Raw genomic sequence first — 23,014 nt, 5'->3', positions numbered from 1 at the left:
TCCCACCTTAGATCAAATCTATGCTTCCAGGTAACATAAGAAAGCTGCAGAGGTAGCGCAGGATAGTGCTCACCCTGGAAATGATCTCTGTCAGCTTCTGCCTTCTGGAATAAGGTATAGGGTTATAAAGACCAGGGCTAGCTGCTTGAGAAACAGTTTCTACCCAAATGCAATTCTGGTTCTAAACGCAGTATAAGGAGTCTCTATAGTATATTGTATTTTAAAATGGGGTTTCAGAGTTTTTAGGGTTTTTTGAATGTCTTATGTAGATTTTTCAATTTCATTGTTCTGTGTGGGACAATGACAATAAAGATATTGTATCGTATCGTTGCTTTGGAAGACGATAATCAGGCATCCGAACAACATGACCAGTCCAACAAAGTTGGTGTTGAAGAATCATTGCTTCAACACTGGTGATCTTTACTTCTTCCAGTACACTGGCATTCGTTCGCCTGTCTTCCCAAATGATGTGTAAAATTTTTCGGAGGCACCGTTGACGAAATCTTTTGAGAAGTTGGAGATGGCATTTATAAGTGGTCCATGTTTCACAAGCATACAGTAAGGTTGGTAGTACAACAGCTTTGTAAACAAGCACTTTGGTTTCCCTGTGAATGTCCTGCTAAGGCTGAGGTTCAAAGAAGAACCAGAGAACTAAAGAACACCTGGTGGATAAAAAAAAGCTCAAGAGATCCAGCACTTAGCTGACACTCATGACGCACAGAAGAAGAAGAAGAAGAGTTTGGATTTGATATCCCGCCTTTCACTCCCCTTAAGGAGTCTCAAAGCGGCTAACATTCTCCTTTCCCTTCCTCCCCCACAACAAACACTCTGTGAGGTGAGTGGGGCTGAGAGACTTCAAAGAAGTGTGACTGGCCCAAGGTCACCCAGCAGCTGCATGTGGAGGAGCGGAGACGCGAACCCGGTTCCCCAGATTACGAGTCCACCGCTCTTAACCACTACACCACACTGGCTCTCCTCTCTTTTTTTTTAATTAAATTTCTATTAACAATTTCAACATAACAAATTATCAAAACAAATCATATTCATTATTTCCCCCCTTTCCCCTCCCCAAAGAACCCTCCCTTCCTCCCTCCCCCCAAGACTTCCCTCAGCTCCTCTCTCTGATTTCTCAACTCGTTATTCTCCGCATACTGTAAAATTGTACATATACTTTTATTATCTGTCGACTATATTAACCCTCAATAAACTTGTGTATGTTAATTCAAAACCTGCCAAGGAGTCCAGTTCATTTTGCTGTCTTTTAAAATAATTTGTAAAAAGTTCCCATTCTTCTTTAAAGTCACAGTTGTCCTTATGGAGAGCCAGTGCGGTGTAGTGGTTAAGAGCGGTGGACTCGTAATCTGGTGAACCGGGTTCGCTTCCCCGCTCCTCCACATGCAGTTGCTGGGTGACCTTGGGCCAGTCACACTTCTCTGAAGTCTCTCAGCCCCACTCACCTGTTTGTTGTGGGGGAGCAAGGGAAAGGAGATTGTTAGCCGCTTTGAGACTCCTTAGGGTAGTGATAAAGCGGGATTTCAAATCCAAACTCTTCTTCTTCTATCTCGCAATTTTGCCAGTTCTGCATAGTTCATCAATTTCTCTTGCCACTGCTCTTTTGTCGGGGTTTCCTCATTCTTCCATCCTTGTGCTATCAAGACTCTTGCCGCTGTTGTAGCATACACAAGTTCTTTATTTTCCTTGGCAGGTCTTGTCCTACAATCCCTAATTCAGAGCCGTCTTTCCCATTGGGTTTACTGGCATGTTGCGCCAGGGCACCGGCCTCTCAGGGGCACCCCAGTGAGTGGGAGAGCTGCGCGGCTTTGCCGGTAGCCTTCCCTTTCCCTTCATGCCCGCCAGCTGTGCCCTGTCAACCATATGGCTGGCATGCATGCAGCTTGCCTCCCAAGCCTCTGTGGCAGGAGAGCGATCCCCGCAGAGGCTTGGGAAAAGGTCGACAACTCTGGGAAACAGGGTGTGTGTGTGTGTGTGTGTGCCTGAGGGATCTTTGCACCACAGTGCCGGATATGTTTAAGACGGCCCTGTGCACAGAGTTTCTTTAAAGCCACAAAAACCCTCAATGGGCCAATAAATCAGGGCATATGCCCCCTACGCTCAACAGACATGCTACTTTTGTTTTTTAAATATTTTTTATTAGTAATTTCAACATAACATTTTATTTTAAAAAAAACATATCATCCTTGAAATCCCCCCCATTTTCCCCTCCCCAAAAACACCACAGCACCACCCGTGTCCCAATAATCAACATACTGTACTATAAAATAAATAACACAGTATTGTAGATGATAAAAAAATGAACATTTTATTTTTTTTCTTCCCTGCACTGAGGATAGTCATTGTTTGGATGGGGGGCTTTTATCCATTTCCACAGTCACACAGTCAATCAATCAATCAATCAATCAGTAGCTGAACTGGGTTCCACACAGTCACAAAAACAAATGAACCAAAAAAGCCACAAAAACGCAAAATAAATAGCAAAAACAAAAGCGCCAAACTTAATCCGTTGCGGAAGTCCGTTTGACTTCCAAAAAGTTCGAAAACCAAGGTGCGGCTTCTGATTGGTGCAGGCACCCCAGAAACAATAGCCGACAGCCGCATCGGATGTTTGGCTTCCCAAAAACATTCGAAAACCAGAACGCTTATGTTATGTACTGAGTTGAATAGGATCCAAAATGCAGCAGTCTGATTGGTCCTAGAACAATGCAGCAGTATGATTGGTCTGCAGGAGCCACCCAATCCGGCTCCAGATGGAAGTGAATCCACAACCTGATTGGCCTACAGGAGAATTCTGGAATTAGCCAATCACGTGCAGCCCATTGTGTAAATAATGTACCGTATTTTTCGCTCTATAACACGCACCCGACCATAACACGCACGTAATTTTTAGAGGAGGAAAATCCGTAGGCATGCCACCCGTAGGCATTTCCTCCATAACACGCACAGACATTTCCCCTTACTTTCTAGGAGGAAAAAAGTGAGTGTTATGGTGCAAAAAATACGGTATATAAAGCAGATACTTTGAGGGGACTTCCATTCCTCCTCACCACTATGAGCTGAATAAAGAGCATGAAATCCACTCTCGACTCGGAGTATATTTCAACTTACTTCTGGGTTTTCGGTGTTTGAGAACCAAGGCGTTTGAGAACCAAGGCGTTTGAGAACCAAGGCGTTTGAGAACCAAGGTACCATTGTAGAAATGCCTACGGCAGGACTATTCTTTAACTTATTAGTTGCCAAGTTAAACCTGTGATCCGTGTTGTTCCAGCTTTTCGGAGTTTTGAGAACCAAGGCATTTGAGAACCAAGGTACCACTGTACTCATAGCGTGACGGGGATCAATGCACAGGAATCAGAGCAGCAGAACCCCTCACCAGAGCCACAGGGGCTCTTGTCCCCACAAACACGGCAGGCTTCGAGGTGCAGGGAGCAGGATGAGGGGCAAGCTAGGAAGCTGAGGCAGGCAAGCTCCCTAGCTGGCCTCCCACCACTGGGAAAAGGTGCGTGATTCCTCAGTTGGAGTAGGTTCAGGACAGGTGAGGGTCACACCTGCCTCATCAAGCCCAGATGCTGCAATCACCACTCAAAATACAGTGGTGCCCCACAAGACGAATGCCTCGCAAGACGGAAAACTCGCTAGACGAAAGGGTTTTATGTTTTTTGAGGTGCTTCGCAAGACGAATTTCCCTATGGGCTTGCTTCGCAAGACGAAAACGTCTTGCAAGTTTGTTTCCTTTTTCTTAACACCGTTAATACAGTTGCGACTTGACTTCGAGGAGCAACTCATAGAACGCAGTGTACATAGTAGCCTTTTTTGAGGTTTTTAAAGACTTTGGTGATTTTTGAAGCTTTTCCAAAACTTCTTTTGCAGCCATTTGGTAAGTTAAGCTTTTAAAACTTTTTTTTGGGGGGGTTGGATTTTGGGTTGGGGTGTTTGGAATTCAAGGACTTGGTGTTGGGGAGGGGTTTGCAAGAATCTGGAAGCTTGTGTGTTTTTCTCTGCATTTTTATGATTTTCTGGGACCATTGGGCCACTCTGCTGTTTTTTAAAAAAAATTCTGGATTTGAATTTCTGTGTGCTGGGTGGCTGGGGGAACAGTTGGGGAGGGGTTTGCAAGAATCTGGAAGCTTGTGGTTTTTTTTTCTGCATTTTTATGATTTTCTGTGACCATTGGGCAACTCTGCTGTTTTTTTAAAAAAATTCTGGGTTTGAATTTTGAAATGCTCTTTACAGTATGTGTGACTTTAAAGAGCACTTAATAAACTCTTGTTGTACCAAATTTGGCTTTGTTTGGACTTTTTTTGACCATAGGAACGCATTAATTGATTTTCAATGCATTCCTATGGGATTTCGTGCTTCGCAAGACGAAAAATTCGCTAGACGAAAAAATTCGCGGAACGAATTAATTTCGTCTTGCGAGGCACCACTGTATTGTTACAAAAGTGGGGTGCTCTGCCAAGTGGTGGCAAGATCCCATGGGGTCCCAAGCAATCACACAGGGTCCAGGGCCGGATTTAGGTTTGATGAGGCCCTAAGCTACTGAAGGTAATGGGGCCCTTTATATGTCCAGCTGTGCTTTGTCAACAACACATTGCCGCTGTGTTTTGTGTTGAATATATGCCCTATGGTAATTTATGGATCTCATAGGTATCTCAAGCCATTTGCACATAACAAAGAATGTATTTTATCAAAGTAATTGTTGAATTGAAATACAATTAAGAAGTATATTAATAGTGAAATACAATTAAGAAGCATATTAACAGTAAAATAATTATTAAGCTCTAACTTAAAATGATTTTTATTTATAACAAACTTAATAATGCAAACACATTGGCATTTGGCAGTAACAAAAGTTCCTTTAGAAACGCAGTTTGCAAAGATTCATAATCTAGTCTCTAGAAACAGGCCATAACATGAAATAACGTGTGTAAATATACGATGCAAACTACAGTGGTACCTCAGGTCAAGTACTTAATTCGTTCCGGAGGTCCGTACTTAACCTGAAACTGTTCTTACCCGGAGGAACCACTTTAGCTAATGGGGCCTCCTGCTGCTGCCGCGCCTCTGGAGCATGATTTCTGTTCTCATCCTGAAGCAAAGTTCTTAACCTGAAGCACTATTTCTGTGTTAGCGGAGTCTGTAACCTGAAGCGTATGTAACCTGAGGTACCACTGTACTAATAATTATAAATAGCAGAATGTAGGCACCCTATATATAGAAATGAGCAAACCAGTGATATTTTAGGGAGCAGGCTAGCAGGCGGGGCCCATGACTTACATCATAGGAGCCAACATAACAAAAAATGTAGGTTTTCTTCTATTTGTTTTTTAACTTATATTTTGGAAATGTACACCCAGTTTTTTCCCTTTTAATTTTTTTGGGGGCCCCCTAGAGAGTGGGGCCCCAAGCTATAGCTCGTTTAGCTTACATGTACTGTAAATCCGGCACGGACAGTATCCTGCTCCTTTGGACGACTGAGGGCATGGCGGAGACGGTCACCGCTTTAAGAAAGATGGTTCATTCACCTTTTTCCCCGCCTTCAGTCTGCATGGAGGGAGTCCAGATCTTATGCCATGGTGATTTCGAGAGGGGCTTGTACCCCACAGCAGTGCAGGCAGCCTTCAGCCAACCTGCCCAAGATGGCTCTCCACTCTTTTGAATGCTTCTTCTTCCAAACAACCCTTGCTTCTGTCACCTCAAACAGACACACCCTCACCGCTTTGGTTAAGATCTCATTCCCCAGGCCAAAAGATTATTCCCTGATGGCCCATCCACACTTTTTGTCATGCTAACAGATTTGCTCTTTGCCAAGCCAACCAGGCTGGTTGGCATAAACCAGCTCAGGAATTCTGTCTGGGGCAGCTCTGCAGCTTGTACTAGCATTTATTCATTTCTTTAATAATAATAATTTATTATTTATACCCCGCCCATCTGGCTGAGTTTCCCCAGCCATTCTGGGCGGCTTCCAATCGAGTGTTAAAAACAATACAGCATTAAATATTAAAAACTTCCCTGAACAGGGCTGCCTTCAGATGTCTTTTAAAGATAAAATAGCTACTTATTTCCTTGACATCTGGTGGGAGGGTGTTCCACAGGGTGGACGCCACCACCGAGAAGGTCCTCTGTCTGGTTCCCTGTAACCTCACTTCTCGCAATGAGGGAACCGCCAGAAGGCCCTCGGCGCTGGATCTCAGTGTCCGGGCTGACCGATGGGGGTGGAGACGCTCCTTCAGGTATACAGGACCGAGGCCATTTAGGGCTTTCAAGGTCAGCACCAGAGTTTAGGGGAGTCCCCCCCCCCAATCTATAACAATATAAAAGGGAAGCAGAGCTGTCTGCTCAACTGCCCATGTTGGCAACTCTTTCTATGGGTGTACATACACCAGGCATAGGCAAACTCAGGCCTCCAGAAGCTCTGAGACTACAATTCCCATCATCCCTGACCACTGGTCCTGTTAGCTAGGGATGATGGGAGTTGTAGTCCCAAAACATCTGGAGGGCCGAGTTTGCCCATGCCTGACATATACACACAGAAGCTACATAGAACAGGTGACTGACCATTTTTTGAAAACTTATGCCAAGTGGAGATGTTAGCTTTTGACCTTGACACAAGCCAAGGAGCTATTTGGATGTGATTTGGTAGGCAAATTGAGTTTAAGCAGCTGGAGAGCATTAGTCAATTGGTTTTTTCATTACACATACATTTTGATTTTTTTTTAGACACTGCGTAACAAAATAGGCCACTGAAGAAGGCAGAGCAGCTGAAACGTGTTTGGTTTTTAAGCGATCTAGAAAATTGGATTGATGGATGTTAAGAACATATGAAGCAGGCATTTTAGCTGTCTAAGGAATATGACTAAATATAGGTACATTTCATGCACCATACAGAGGTTTTCTTTTTATACAGTTTATTGCATAGTTCCTCACATGTTGTGGATATATTATTTTGATGTATGTCGAGTTTATTGATTTATGTTGATGTATCAATGTTTTATATTTAGAGTTTCGTTTCCTGGATTTTTGTATATTCCTGTCTTTTCTGCTATAAAGGTTCAACCCAATTTTTATTTAATAAATTTTCTTAAGATTTCTATGGGCATCACAAACATTAGATTTTGTGTATATTTGTATATAGACCTCTACTTTTACTTACCCAGAATTTGTTCAACAGGTGCAAGAAAAGGAACCTTAAAACACATTAAGGCACACCTCAAAAAAACGAGCGAGGGGGGAAAGAACGAACAACGGAGTCCTTAATTAAATCAAAAATCCTTTAATAATTATTAGCTAGAAAGTCATAATTAATGCTGAAAGGGTAAATTGATTAAATACGTCATTTAAATCTGAAAAAGCCACTTTTATTGCAAAATAGCATTATATATTTTAAGCTTATTTGTTGAGAAATGAGTCCCATAGAAAGATTTCAATATAGTATATCAAAATGCTTGAAGAGTATTCATCACAATGGCTTTTATATACAGTTTTCTGCTGTTTCGTGATACGACCACAGTTAAGTTCGTCTGTAAAGGAAAACGTTTCTTTACAAAATAATCCCACAGGTCCGGAACAACAGCAAAAACAAAACAAAAAAGTGTGAAAAAACCAAGTTTGGTCACTTGACATAAGATATCCACCACATCCCTTTCGACAGCCCGGTTCCATTTCCATTTTAAACAAAACAATAATAATAAGCGACATCTTAAAATCAGTGCATTAAAAAGTGTGTCCAATAATCAAACATTCATTTGACACGACAAGAAGGAAGCAATACTCGCTTTAGAGGGTTTCCGAAACAGGGAGGTCCGAGGAATACGCCAAAGAGATGCCAATCTGATGGGCAAGATCCGCTGCTGCAGTAGGAAACTGAGAGGGGGCTTCTGGGTAAAGGAGTAAAACCAGAAAAAAATGGACCGCCCCACTCACCACGCCCTGGGAAATCTGGATGCTGGTTCTTTAACGTGGCAGCAAAGCAGTACTTTGCACATGGGAAAGCGTTAATGGCACAGAGGGATAAGCAGCAATAAATACAGAAAGCGTAATAGAGAGGTAGGGTGGGGGGCGTTTTCCATTCTGAGGATCACCTTCCTTTCCAGACCTTCTGGGGTCAAAATTGGGCAGAGCACTGTACAAACAGGCTAGTTTCTACACGTGGCTCACCCAACTCTCTCTTCGGCAAGAGGCATCAGTCTCAAGAGTTCAAGGACATATTTCAGCCAGGCAAAAGCACCCAAGGGTGGGGAAGCAGGGCAGGATTAAGACTACAGTGGATGCTCGGGTTGCGAACGTGATCCGTGCGAGATGCACGTCCGCAACCCACAGCGTCGCGTCTGCGCAAGTTGCGATTCGTCGCGTCTGCGCATGCGCAAAGCGCGATTTAGCACTTCTGCGCATGCGCGACCACCGAACCCCGGAAGTAACCCGTTCTGGTACTTCCGGGTTTTGGCATTCCGCAACCCAAGAAAACGCAACCTGAAGCGTCTGTAATCCGAGGTATGACTGTACGGCCTGGGGAAAATTCAGAGAGCCAGGTACAGAGGACCGGCTCCCCAAAACCCAAGGTTCCCCATGCCTGGCGCAACGGGACAGATAAAACAGGCAGAGATCCCAAGGAGCAGAGTCGGAGGTGTGGAAAGGAAAGTTGAGCCGAGGAAGCGAAAACTGGCAAAAGCTTAGGAACCAGGGATTTGCTCAGCAAAATTGGGAGAGAAGGCAGTTTAGGTGAGCCTGCACTGAACCCCTTCAGCCTTCAAGTGAGAAGGTTGCATAGCTGAAATGGTTCTCTGCAGATAAGTTAATTCTCCACGCAGAAGCCTGAAGTGGTGCAGAGCAGAAGGTGGTTTGCTACCTCACCTAAAGATCATTTGCGGAAGGTTTCTGCATTTCATGCGCGTCTGATATGTGCACCACCACCGCCCTGCTGTGAACGTCCATGGCACCCTTTGAACCCAAACTGCCTCCCCCTGCTCTCTTCCACCGCCCCACTTTCAGCTTCCGCTAGGAAAAGTCACTGGCAAATATTTTACCGCCGTTGCCATAATAAATTGCAGGCCAAACCGCCCGGTTTGTGAAGACGGGCCGGCTGCATTCCTGGTTCTCCCCCAGGCAGAATAGGAAGACGGTTAGCTAAGGAGCACACACAGTTGTGCAAACTTCTCAGAAGTTAAGGAGGGCTTTTATTTAATACTGTTGGGTATTCAAGTACCAACATTGTCCCAATCTTCAATTGCTTAGCTGTACGTTCAGCCGCTCATCAGATCAGATGCTCAGATTCAGTATGTGGCGGTATCCCATGTTCCTTCCTCAACCCGTCAGATGATCCACATTGTCATTATGACGGAGAAAAGGCAATTTATTTATTTTTTTTAAAAAGAGCAGAATACAATCTGTGTGCCTCACAGGGATGCCGTCAGATATTGTGACACAACGCCTGGTCTTTGGAAACAGGGGGTCACCCAAAAAATATCCCTGCAGCAACATCTACTGTCATTGCCAAATCAAACATTACACCACAAACAAGTCTTGAGATATGGGGAATGTTCCTCTTGATTTTTTTAAAATGACTAGACTGGGCAGCTAATCCAGGTTGGCAAATAAATGGGCAACCTTCACCGTCCCACTTTCCTCCACGCAAAACTATTTCAACAGTTTGTGGCACTGAAAGAAGTTCCGCAAGTTCCCGCTGTTGGGTTCACAGGTGAGACCGTAACAGCTAGAGAGAGCAGAACTAGATTGTTTCAAGGCAGGCACCCCCAAACTTGGCCCTCTAGCTGTTTTGGAACTACAGTTCCCATCATCCCTGACCAATGGGATGATGGGAGTTGCAGTCCCAAAACTGCTGGAGGGCCGAGTTTGGGGATGGCCGAGTTAGGGGCAAAGACCTTGCTCCTTGTGGATGTGAGTTGTTTCCCCCTCGTTATGGGTCCAGCCCCAGCCTTTGGCTCCATATTGGATATAGTCTTAAGATACATTCCAGCTGGGGTGGAGATTGCAGCTCATCACCTCCTGGCTGCAGGTCACAGGGAGTGATTTCTTTTTTTAAAAACGGGTTGGGGAGATACAATCATAGTAAATACAACCTTTAAATTCCGAGCTCCACGTTTTAGCTGGCGGCATCTCAGGGGCAAAGTGCACACGGCGTTTATAGGCTTCCTAATGTTGTGCGTCTCTTTCTTGTTGCAGCAAACAGTGTGTGGCAGGGAAGAGCATCAACAAGACTCAGAATAAGGCTTTAACTCCCCACCCCAAAAAAGCAGAGTTTCAACACACAAAGAGCAGGAGGGGCGGATTTTCTAGGGACACCACACATAATTCCACTTTTATTTTATCCATGCCATTTATCTTCCTTCTGGGAGAAGGCAGTCTGGGTTTCCCCCTGATAAGAGACAAGCTCCCAAGCATTCACACACAACTTTCAGTATTGCACAGGTTCAGTAAAGCCAAGAAGGGATTTCAGAGGCACACAGTCTTTAGCAGGGGTAGCCAACGTGGAGCCCACGTAGACACAGATCCCCGACCGTTGCGGCTGTGTTAGGAGTCAAACGTCCATGCTCCATGTTGGCTACCCCCGGTCTGAAAATATTACATTCTTTTCTTCCGGCGGCTGTTTTTAGAATACATTTGGACCAAGCATTGCTCTTTTCGACTACATAAAGTGAAGAAGATGCCCTAGCCGCGCCAGATTTTGCTACAGGAGATGCAAACAGGTGGGCTAAGACGACTCACTTTAAACAGGCCCCTTTCCTTAGCTAGCAGAGCTCTACTGCGGCCCCTGCAAATTTTACACCCCTAAAAGGCTTACTTTAAGAGGCATTTGCCCCCAGCCAGAAGTTAAAAGTTCTTTGCCAAGTCCGTACTTCTACTGAAGGGAGACTTGCCTCCAGTCTCAATGATGCGTTCGGGACGCATGACAGTACAGAAAAAAATCTGCCTTAGGAACTTTGATTGAACAGCTTCCAAAGTGCTAAGGTGGTTACCAGTCCAAATCGGAGCCCCGTATAGTAGCTGTGCTAGGGGTTTGGCTCGGAAGACTTCTAGGGCTGATGGTATATGTTTGCCACCCTTTGTATGGAAAAAAATCAGAATAAGAGCCACTAACTGACTGCTGATTCAGGACTTTAAATTGTGCTTTTATATCAAATTTCCTTTTCTGCGTATACTGTAATGTTTTACTGTTGCTATGGCCATTGGGCTAATGCGAATAAAGTTTTATTTTATTTATTTGCCCCCAGCCACTCTGGTGGGCTCTGAGCACATCTCCTGAAAGAGGATTGGCCCTAACAGCGACTCCCATAAAACCAGGAATATTTCTTTGATGGGCTTTTAAAAAAATAAAATTGGGAGCAGCTGAATCCAGTCACTCCAATCACATCCCAGTGGGGAGATGGGGCAGAGCCCCACTTCCTGCCCTCCAATGAAGGTTGTCTGGGAAGGAGGCAGGGCCATGCAATAGCTCTGGGTGTTTTTATTTCTTGATGCCGCAAGTTTGCCCACGAGACCCAGCTTTTCAGCTGTGAAACATAGCAGGTGCTGCTGAGTTGTATTGATTAAGCTGTGTCAGCAATTGGGTGTAGTATATAAGGAGCAGCACCTAGCTCTCCCATTACCCTGGGGGATGGGTTGGTGGTTGGGTCATGTTTGTTTGTTGATGTATTTAGTGTATAAGGAGTTTTTGTAATTAAAACCTTGTTTAAGTGATTTTTGAGTCCCTTTTTAATGCATGGTCTCCCTAGCAAGCTCTCTGCAGCGTTACTATACTGCAAATAGCCAACATCTTTGGTTATGGGCCCAGCTGCTGAGTGGATGACTGCAAATTTTTTGGACTCTGAGAAAGGTTTGAAAACTCCTTCTCCTGTTGGCGTAGTTCTGTGGGTCTGGAAGAGTTCCAGAATGGTTGACTGGGTTCCTGAAGCTGAGAAGGCTCTGGTCTTCCCACAGCTGACAGATGAGAACTATAGCTTATGGTCTTTTTGGGTGGAGGCGCTCTTGACCTCTAGAGAAGGATGGACCTATGTAACTGATGACCCTCCTAACCCTGTAACTAATGCTTGGTCGAAAGGAGATGCAAAAGCCAGGGCGATAATTAGTTTGGCAGTCAGCGACCAGCAAATAGTCTATATAAGGAATAAGAAAACTGCCAAAGAAATGTGGGACAGTCTTGCAGCAGTGCATATTAGAAAAGAGTCAGCGTCTGCATTGACGTTTTTCAAGCAGCTGTACCAGACCAAGCTGCAGCCTGGTGGTGATTTGGCAGCACACTTGAGACGTCTGGAGGCAATATGCGGCGAATTAATTCGAAGGGACATGGAGATACCTGATATTCAGTATGTTTTTATCATTCTTTGTTCCCTTAACGAGGACTTTGATGGTATAGCTAGCCAGATATCTGCCGTTCCACCAGCACAATTAACTGTGGAAGGGGTAACGGCAAGATTAATGGGCGAGTTGGACAGAAGGGAGGCTTGTGCGATAAGCACTCCTATTTCCAAAAAGAATGAGGAACACCATACACAAACTTGTGGTGATACAACTGCATTTAAAGCTGCCAAGTGTTGTTGGTTCTGCAATAAGTAAGGATATTTTGCAAAGGACTGCAGATCCAAAAGAAAGCAAAGTACTCCCAAGTCTGTTTCTGTTCGTCAGTCACGGTCGTCAGCCCAGCAGCTGACATCGTATAGTAGAGAAAGAAACGAGTCGTGAGCTTTTCACGCTCTGACTACAGATCGTAAAAGAATTAAAGGTGCCAAGTGGAATTCTTTTATTGTGGACTCAGGAGCATCCCAGCACATTTGCAACGATCGAAGCTTGTTTATTTCTTTCGAAGAGGAAATTGGTAATGTACATTTAGCCAATTCACAAGTCTTGCAGTCGCTTGGCAGGGGTATTGTTAAACTTGACTCTTAAAACATTACAATAGCAAACTGCATTTACTGCCCGTCAGTGGACAATTTATTATCAGTAAGGTGCTTTGCTCGTCAAGGCATAACTGTGCGTTTCTTAAAGTCAATGTGTGAGTTTTTCAAGGGGAACAAACGTCTATTGTATGCCCAGGAATCTGATGGTTTATATAGACTGTACTTTTGCACCTACTCACAATCGCCTATAAATTGCAGAGCAGCACAGTCAGCCCAGGGGTTGAGGAATGTAAGGCCACATTCCGGGTGTGTCCATGAGGCGCACAGAGTTCTAGGACATTTGAATTTTGCTGATGTAATTAAGACAAAGAATATTGCTATTGGCCTCAACTTAAAACCATGTAAAATCTTTATGCAATGTCTATCCTGTTGCAAGAATAAGATTAAGGTTGCACGCAAGGGTAGGTGCTCAGATAGGAAAGTAACTGAGCCATTTGAGCGTGTACATTGTGATTTAGTTGGGCCACTCCCACCATCATTAGGAGGTTCTAAGTACTGGCTTACCCTGATAGACCAGTATAGCAGATATTGTTGGACTTATGCAATAGCTGAGAAGTCCCAAGCATTTGAGAAGTACAAGGTTTTTTGCAACTGGGTAAAAACGAACTTTAACAAACCTATTAAGAACCTGTTTTCTGACCGGGGCGGGGAATTTGTTTCTGAGGATTTTGAGAAATTCCTGGAAGCGCAGGGGACTACTCATGAGTTATCTTGCCCCCGAAGTCCCTGGCAAAATGGGCTTGTTGAAGTTGTGCAGCGTGACTTGCAGGCAGGGGTTAAAACTTATCTGCATGATGCTAATCTGCCCAAAGACTTTTGGGCTGAAGCGCTCCATGCCTTTTGTTATGTTAGAAATCGCAGTTATTCTGGTTTAGATGTCACCCCCTATGAGAAGTTGTTTAAAAAATGCCCTAATTTGAAATACCTACGCATTTGGGGTTCGGATGTAATTATGCATTATCCCGCTAAGCAGAAATTGGGTGAGCATAGTGTTCAGGGAAAATTAATGGGCTACTAGCAGGGGGCGTACAGAATTTACATACCAGCAACTGGCAAATTTCATATTACCAGAAGCATGATACAAACTGTAAATTGGAATGGGGTTGCTGTTTTCCAAGATGCTAACGGTATAGATGATACTGAGGAAGAAGAGGTAGAAGCAGCAGCAGCAGCAGCAGCAGCAGCAGGAAATGGTGCTTCTGAATTAATGGAAGAAGACAAAAAGCCTGTTGAATCTGATAATTTGTTTGATTTAAAGTCACAGGCACCCGAGGAGAGGTTAGATTCTCTTGAGTTTTCTGACCGTGAGCTTAGCCCACAGGCATCTCTTCAGTTTGACAATGATGATTTACAACCTGAAACTAGTAGTTTACATAGTCCCATTAAGTCTGAGGAGTCTGACTCTCCTTCCGGACTAAGACGTTCAGATAGAAAGAGGCAGAAGCCACAACGTTTTGCAGATGAACATTTTAATACTGTGTATGCCAATAAGGCGGTTTTTGAGCCAAAAAGCTACAATGATGTTCGGAATTTACCTAAGCACCAAGCTGCAAATTGGTATAAAGCTATGAACTCTGAAATAGCTTCTTTAAAAGAGAATAACACTTGGTCTCTTGTACCACAAACCCCAGATATGAGACTTATTGATTCAAAATGGGTTTATAGAGTTAAAATGAATGACAAAAATGAAGTTGTAAGGTACAAGGCAAGATTAGTTACTAGGGGTTTTCAACAAATTCCAGGTGAAGATTATGATTTGTGCTATTCACCAAGTGTAAAATATGAAACAGGTAAGCTTTTGTTAAAAGATGCATCACAACGTGGACATTCTGTTTATCACCTAGATATAAAAACTGCATATTTGTTTGCAGATTTAAAAGAACAAATTTTTATGCGTGTTCCTGAAGGCATAGACGCCGCTGAAGGTTTGGTATGCAAATTAAATAAATCCCTTTATGGTCTGCACCAAAGTGGAAGGAACTGGCACCAAACTTTAGCAAAAGAATTGCTGGATATTGGTTTTTCACAGGGAAAGGCAGACAATTGTGTGTTTATAAAGGAAAGTGCAAACTCTGTAGCAAAAATATGTGTGTATGTAGATGACGTGTTAATTTCTAAAAAAACTAAACAGGAATATGAACAGGTAGTAACACAGTTACAGAAGAAATTTGATGTGGTGGAATTAGGCATAGCTAAAAATTACTTATCCATGCAAATTGAGAAAGGCAAAAATGGATCTTTTCTAGTTCATCAAACTGCAAAAATTGATGATCTTGTTGAAATGCTATGTTTAGAAAATGCAAATAGGAAGCAAACGCCTATGGTGTGTGGTTTCACCTTTACAGGTGAAGATAAGCCATTTCCTAACAAAACTTTGTATCGTTCTGCTATAGGCAAGCTAAATTTTATTCAAAGAATCTCAAGACCAGATATAACTTATGCTTTTCACTTTTTGGCAAAATTTGTGGAAAAGCCCACTACGCAATGTTTCTCTGCTCTTAAGAGAGTGGTGATGTACCTTAAACATACCAAACATTATAGGTTGCAGTTTACAACATGTATTGACAAAGGTTTTGAAATTTTCTGCGATGCATCTCAGTGAAACAAAATAATTGCAGGGGTGTGTCTGGTATGGTGTTTTGTTATAACGGTTGTCCATTTGAATGGAAGTCCCAGACACAAAACATTATTTGTCTCTCCACAACAGAGAGTGAATTATGTGCATGCGTTCAGGCCACTGGTGATGTAGAATGGTATCTGCAAATATTCGCAGACCTACAGATGCAAGTAACACTACCAGTCAAAGTTTACCTTGATTCCCAGAGTGGACTCGCTATCCTATGTTCAGAAACCAATACGCAGCGCACTAGAGTCTTAGGATTATGTTTAGAATTTGTAAAGAAACTAATTGCTGATGAAATGATTGTATTTCAATATGTTCCAGGTGACAATCAAATTGCAGACATTTTTACTAAAGCTCTTCCAAAGGTTACACATGAAAGACATGTACAAAATATGCTTTATGTTTCTGTTCCACAATGATGAACCGCAGGGGAAATGTTGAATGGTTTCTTTAAATGTAAAGGTTCATCATTGTTCCACCCGATGTGTATGTCTTTAAGGGGCCAGAGCAAAATAACGAGACCCAGCTTTTCAGCTGTGAAACATAGCAGGTGCTGCTGAGTTGTATTGATTAAGCTGTGTTGGCAATTGGGTGTAGTATATAAGGAGCAGCACCTAGCTCTCCCATTACCCTGGGGGATGGGTTGGTGGTTGGGTCATGTTTGTTTGTTGATGTATTTAGTGTATAAGGAGTTTTTGTAATTAAAACCTTGTTTAAGTTATTTTTGAGTCCCTTTTTAATGCATGGTCTCCCCAGCAAGCTCTCTGCAGCGTTACTATACTGCAAATAGCCAACACTGCCCGCTCCTGGGCATCTCCACGGAAACAGCGCCTGGAATGCCTCACTCTGGTATTAAAAGCGTTAACAGCTACGACATGTGGTGGGCGGTAGGCAAGTTATGGAATTTCTCTGCAGAGAGCTCTGAATGGCACCCATGAGCCTCTCCCTCTGTGCTGGGCTTTGCCCTCCCTGCGTGGGCAAAACATTGGCCAGCCTTGCTTCTCTGCACAGCAAAGAGCGAGAGACACGCTGGGTTTTCTTATTGTTTACCGCGTAACTGCTTATCACGCTGCTACAAAAGAGCTCCGAATCAGGAGCCCGCGATTTCGCCTTGCTCTCAGAAACATGCCAAACACACGTAAGGTTGAGAGGGAAACCGTAGGACGAAGAAGTCCGGATGGGAAGGCAAAACAGCCCCTTGGGTCTTCCCATCCCATATGGAAAAGCAAGAGGAGGCGCACGGCAGAAAAATGCGACTTGGCAGACTTTTCACTTTCTTTCTTCATTCACCCACTATTTGGTGTGGAATCGGTACTCCTAAAGTAAGCTGCAAGCCTTCATGATATTGGCTATAATTATTACTACTATTTGTGATTTCCAAGATACTTAGAAATGCGGGGAAACAGCATAGGCTGGGCATGGGCAAACTCGGCCTGCCAGATGATTTGGGACTACAATTCCCATCATCCCTGACCGCTGGTCCTGTTAGCTAGGGATGATGGGAGTTGTAGTCTCAAAACATCTGGAGGGCCGAGTTTGCCCATGCCTGGCATAGGCAGTGTTTGCAACATGTGTTTTTTGGGGTGGGAGTAGCATGGTCAATTGGGTGGATTTGTAGAGGACAAATGCAAAAGGGTTCAATCCCTAGCATCTCCAGGTAGGACTGGGGGAAAAGATCTTGCCTGAATCCTGGAAAGCAGCTACCAGTCAGTGTAGACAATACTGAACTAGATAGGGATCCTGCAAACTAGGCTCAGCACAAGGCAGGTTCCTATGCCCCTACAAGCAATGTGCTGGGACAGGGTGGGAGAGGGGTTTGTGGGCCGATGGGGTTTGGGCTCGAGAGAGGCAAATGCCACTGGCTACCGACAGCCTGGAGACTTGAGGCTATCGAGGCCACATTGCACATCACTGATCGGTAACCGAATACAGGCAGGAGATACCAAACATGAATCGCAGGCTGGCCAATTCACGTAAGAGCCAAAAGAAAACCAAAGGGAAGTCAACCATGAGCAGTGTTGGAAACTCAGGTGCGTAAGCTAGGTGCCAAATGGCTGCTTAAACCAGTCGCCAAAACGGAATGCCTAGATGCCATTTGGGGGACCAGGCGGCTCAAAAAAAAATAATTCATATTTTTCAATGCGACTTTTTGTTTCCTGAAATTCGTTCTGATTCTGCAGATATAAAATAGTGGGTAGGATTCTACAGGGTGTGTTGCTAGTGTGTGAAAACAGATCCAAGGATCCCTAGGCACGCGCCTCCAGATGGGGGAGACGTTAGGCACTATCCTGGCACGCGGGCATCTGAACTTGGTCACTAGAGGCCGATAAAGGTAAAGGGACCCCTGACCGTTAGGTCCAGTCGTGGCCGACTCTGGGGTTGTGGCGCTCATCTCGCTTTATTGGCCGAGGGAGCCGGCGTACAGCTTCCGGGTCATGTGGCCAGCATGACTAAGCCGCTTCTGGCGAACCAGAGCAGCGCACGGAAACACCGTTTACCTTCCCGCTGGAGCGGTACCTACTTATCTACTTGCACTTTGCTGTGCTTTCGCACTGCTAGGTTGGCAGGAGCTGGGACCGAGCAACGGGAGCTCACCCTGCTGCGGGGATTTGAACTGCCGACCTTCTGATCGGCAAGTCCTAGGCTCTGTGGTTTAACCCACAGCGCCACCCGCGTCCCAATAGCCAGGTGTAAAGTGTGCCTGGCAAATTTCAAACACGAAGCAATGCCCTTCCTCAGACTTCACGCAGGGAAAATGATCATGTGAATGCAGGGGTGGGCAAGCTTTTTGGCCCTTCCCCCACACCTCAACGCTGTCAGTCAGCTGGGACCATGCACCTGTCAATCATCTGATGTCATAACAGCATCCGGTGTTTGACAGGTGTTTGTAGCGTCTGCCTGTCAGCCAGCTTGCAGGGTTGAGGGGGAGATAGCAATGAACGGCTTATGCATGGGGAGTTCAATCTAAGAAGCAGTGACCCCTAATCTCAACCGTGTGGGAACTCTTATTGCATGAGCACAAGGTGTGGGTGGAAAAATGCACTTTTGCGATTCTTCCCCTTTTAAGCGGCTGGAAAACTCAGGAAGGCAGCAAATATTCCAAATGAAGAGAAGCAAAAGCAGAGCAAAAAAATAGCATGAGCGTTTGTTCTGGGCGTCTTGGTTATGAATAGCCTGTGCCTTTTTGCTTAAGGGATGTGGAGGTTTCGGGTACCAGTGCCATTCAGGAGCTTCTTAAACAAACTGAGCTGCCTCGTTAGCTCAAGAGAGGCTGCTGACTTTAGCCAAAGCACACAGGAGCTCAAAGCATGCAGGGAAGAAAAGCAATGCAACAAAACCACATTTCCTTCACCATCCGGCAGAATCCGAACAGCTCAATTCTTAGCTCCTCACAGTGTAAGAAGCACCCAAGGCAAAAATCCTGCTCAACGTTCAGGGATGTCTACCAAATTGGCAAAACACATGCACACCCCCATCAGCTTTCAGGTAGCATAACTGTAGAATTAGGTATACGTCTCTTTTTAACAACCTCTGAAGCAACAGTCAAGAAAAGCGCAGATGGCCAATTGACACTTTTCTTCGTTTTAGGAAGGCACAACCCTAACTTTCTTATTACGTTTTTATTCTGTCCATCCTCCAAGGAGATCAGGGTGGCATACCGAGTATTCTCAAAACAACCCTGTGAGGTAGGTTCGGCTGAGAGATAAGAGACTCAAAAGATGTCACGTGTGCATCTGAACAGCTGTGCATGGATTTTGTACTCCGGAAGGCAGGCAGGTATGAATTAAATTTGTTTGGGAACGAGAAGTGGCGATTGGTTACCTCCAGGTAACTATTTAGGACTGCAATGAAAGTCCGGCTTCACAGTTCACATCTCCAATTGGTCGGAGGGTGAGAGCTAAGGCAGGTTTGTTCCTTTGGCCTACAATTATCCCATGGAGAGGGAGTGGTTTTCGAAGGGGTGGTTCTCCTACTCTGGTTCAAAACATTTTGCAGCTGCACAGTGATCAGAGAAATGTGTCCCAGCATCCTCTACTGTTCCACAAGGGATCCTGGGTCACACCTCTCTAGCTAATACTGTTTCATTGGTTCCACAAGTAACCACTGGGGTGGACAACTGGACTTCTGTTTATGGGCTTCTGTTACTTCTGTTTATCACTGACTTAACAGCAAATTTCACAAACTTTTTGCATGTGGAAAGACACTCCCCCTATCAAATTAAAATCCCACTATCTGTAAAGGAAACAGGACATTTCACTCAGTTAAGAGAATAACACTCCTACCCCAGCTCCCCTTATCGTGTGCACATTGCTAAAGAAACCAGTTTTTGGAAAACCAGAGTAAAGCCCCGGACTGTTAGGATGTAGCAGCAGACATACAGAGTGTGCCCGAGAACACAGAGACCCCTATAAAGATCAAATAGATGGTCTGTCCGTTCCTGACTGGCTCAAATGACGCTCAGACATGTTTTCACCCACAAATGAAAATTCTGGCCAGCCAAACAAAAACCTCTGTAACCCACCATCAAGAACAGAAAACACACTTGCTTTCTGTGAGCAGCACAATCTGCCAGCCCAGCAGCTCCAAAAGTATTGTATACAGAAATCCCACGCCCTCGTTTTGATACCTCAAGCACAGAAAAACCTCTAATCGTGGCTTCTGTAGATAGGCTGGCTCTTGTTTCTACAGATTCTCTGCAGCTCCAGAGGGAAGGGAAGGGGGATATTCCTTTGCAAGAACGTTCAACACGCCAGTCCAAGTGGTTTATTGTAGACTCTCCTGATGCATCTGGGGTAAGTTGTCTCTTCAGCGTTGGTCAAATGTCCTCGTCATTGCTTCTTTGCAGATTCTTGCTTATTGGTCGATTCTACTAAGAGAACAGGCCAAATCCCAAAGAGAAACTATTGAAAGGAAGGGAGAAAAGGGGTTCTTAAGACTGCTGGGCCGAAACATAGAAACACAACACACATACCTCCCTGGAGATTGCCAAGTGATCAGACAAAACGTTCCGGTTTTGGCTCCTGTTCATTTAAAAGCAGCTTGATCTGTAGAGGCCAGTGGGTTTTCATAGCACGCAAGCAAGAAGATTGTCACTTGCTAATGTCCACGGACCAAGCTGCTGTTAAAGACACAGGAGCCAGGGGAATGAATGTGATTAATAAGTAGTAATTCCAGTTTACGCAGTGTTTATACACAAGAGCATCTGGGTGACTCTCTCTTCTGAGAAACGTTTATTGGTTTAATAGGCAAAAAAAGATGAAGAGCTGTCATACTGTACATGTCTGATACTGAGTTGAAACCTTGGTCCATTTAGCTCAGTACAGTCAACATTGACAGCAGCTCTCCAGGGTCCCAGGCTTCAGGAAGTCTCTCCCAAGCCTACCTAGAGATGCTCGCAAGACTGAAACTGGGACCTTCTGAATGTATACACACAAGGCAGATACTCTCCCACTGAGCTGTGGCATCTCCTGGACTCAGTGAGACATGTGCAAGCAACCAGGAATTTTAGCCGGCTTGGGAAAGACGACGTTAACCTTCACGTTAGAAGAAGCAATTCACATGGCCTGGAGATACAGTGGTGCCTCGCAAGACGAAATTAATTCGTTCTGCGAGTTTTGTCGTCTTGCGATTTTTTTCGTCTTGCGAAGCACGGTGTCGGGAAAGTTTTGGAAAAGCTTCAAAAATCACCAGAGTCTTTAAAAACCTCAAAAAAGGCTACCACACCTCGAAGTCAAGTCGCAACTGTATTAACGGTGTTAAGAAAAAGGAAACAAACTTGCAAGACGTTTCCGTCTTGCGAAGCAAGCCCATAGGGAAAATCGTCTTGCGAAGCAGCTCAAAAAACAAAAAACCCTTTCATCTAGCGAGTTTTTTGTCTTGCGAGGCATTCGTCTTGCGAGGTACCACTGTAGGCGCAAGAGCAGCCGTTATGTGCAGAGAAGCGTTCTCACTGCTGCAATCCTGGGATCCCGAACCCTAGCACTGAGGCACTGGGAGAAAGCCATTTGGGGACCTCTTGTCATCAGAACAAAGGCACCTTTGTTAAGGCAAGGGGAAAGTGGACTGGCCCCAGCCTTCAGAGGAGTACAGTTGCTGAAGGAAATTTGCCTCCCTGCCAGAAACTGAACGCTCTGCTCCAACTGCCCCAGGGACTGTGGAGGGCGGCGACCCGTGGCCCCATTTGCCAGCTGGGGGTGCATGGGCTCCTGGGTTTTTAATATTAGTGCAGGCACCTCCATGGCACTGCTTTCAATGCCTACAAAGAACGGTTTCGTTTAGGCAACCATACCCAGACACGTAATTTTAATTTGTACGTCTGCTTTTCACACTGTTGATTTTCTCTGCATTTTGATGATGTTATTCCTGCATTGCAGGGGGTTGGACTAGATGACTGTTGGGGTCCCCTCCAACTCTATAACTCTACGCTTCTTTGTCTGCTGCTTTTAAAGTCTGTTTTAATTCCTATGTTTGCTTAGTGTTTTATACCGCCTTATGCTTTCTTTAAGAGTACCTGCTATACAAATCTTGTTAAGAAAATTAATATACACATGAAAGGTAGTGCAGTTATTCGATCAAAAGGCACCTTCAAAAATGACATTTACTTTATTATATTTTCATTTTTACGCATTTCACAAGGCCAGAGCGGGTTACAAAATCAAGGGTAATACAAGGAAAGAGCAACAACCGTCATCACCCATCTAAATGCAAACCAGTTAAATCACTCAACAGAAAATTCCTTAACAGCCTAAGCAAAACAGCAAAGCGAGAAAGCAAGACAATCCTTTATCTCCACCCAGTGACACGAAGCTTTAAAATGCTGTAGGCTGCATGCTGGAGACGCAGCCCTGCTCCCCTTGACCCCTCCGTCTGTCCAAGCAAATGACTTGGCAAGGACTTCCAAAGCTTAGCTCTTCCTCCTTCTGTCTGCTCTAGAAAGCACTGAGCGTTCTGCGAAAGTGAAGCAAGTTCTTAGCAGCTGGGCTGTCTCTTGGAAGCTTTTCCAACTGTGGCACTGGGCAAACCTATTTTAAAGTACCGTATTTTTCGCTCTATAAGAAGCACCAGACCACAAGACGCAGCTAGTTTTTGGAGGAGGAAAGCAAGAAAAAAAATATTCTGAATCCCAGAAGCCAGAATAGCAAGAGGGATTGCTGCGCAGTGAAAGCAGCAATCCCTCTTGCTGTTCTGCCTTCTGGGATAGCTGTGCAGCCTGCATTTGCTCCATAAGACGCACACACATTTCCCCTTACTTTTTACCCAGCTCTACCTCTCTTTTAAATCAGAACCAGTGAAGGCGGTGAAGGTCCTGTGTGAGTGTCTGGAGGCGGTTGGAGGATGGATGGCGGCTAACAGATTGAGGTTGAATCCTGACAAGACAAAAGTACTGTTTTTGGGGGACAGGAGGCGGGCAGGTGTGGAGGATTCCCTGGTCCTGAATGGGGTAACTGTGCCCCTGAAGGACCAG

The 23,014-nt window shown here is 44.6% G+C and overlaps 1 protein-coding gene across 1 annotated transcript in view; it reads right to left on the bottom strand.

The window, feature by feature from the left end:
- Window positions 1-16,240: 16,240 nt before the first annotated feature.
- The window catches only part of ACER3 (alkaline ceramidase 3), a 54,116-nt gene continuing 47,342 nt past the window's right edge, over window positions 16,241-23,014 (bottom strand). Inside the window, exon 11 of the mRNA XM_081002409.1 lies at window positions 16,241-20,450. Within this exon, the coding sequence (XP_080858535.1) occupies window positions 20,379-20,450 (72 nt within the window). The 3' untranslated portion in view covers window positions 16,241-20,378. The remainder of the gene's footprint in view (window positions 20,451-23,014) is intronic.

This window comes from Podarcis pityusensis (assembly GCF_964106645.2).
Source record: "Podarcis pityusensis genome assembly, chromosome: 4".
Classification (NCBI taxonomy): domain Eukaryota; kingdom Metazoa; phylum Chordata; class Lepidosauria; order Squamata; family Lacertidae; genus Podarcis; species Podarcis pityusensis.
This window is presented reverse-complemented; position numbering and strand designations above follow the sequence as displayed.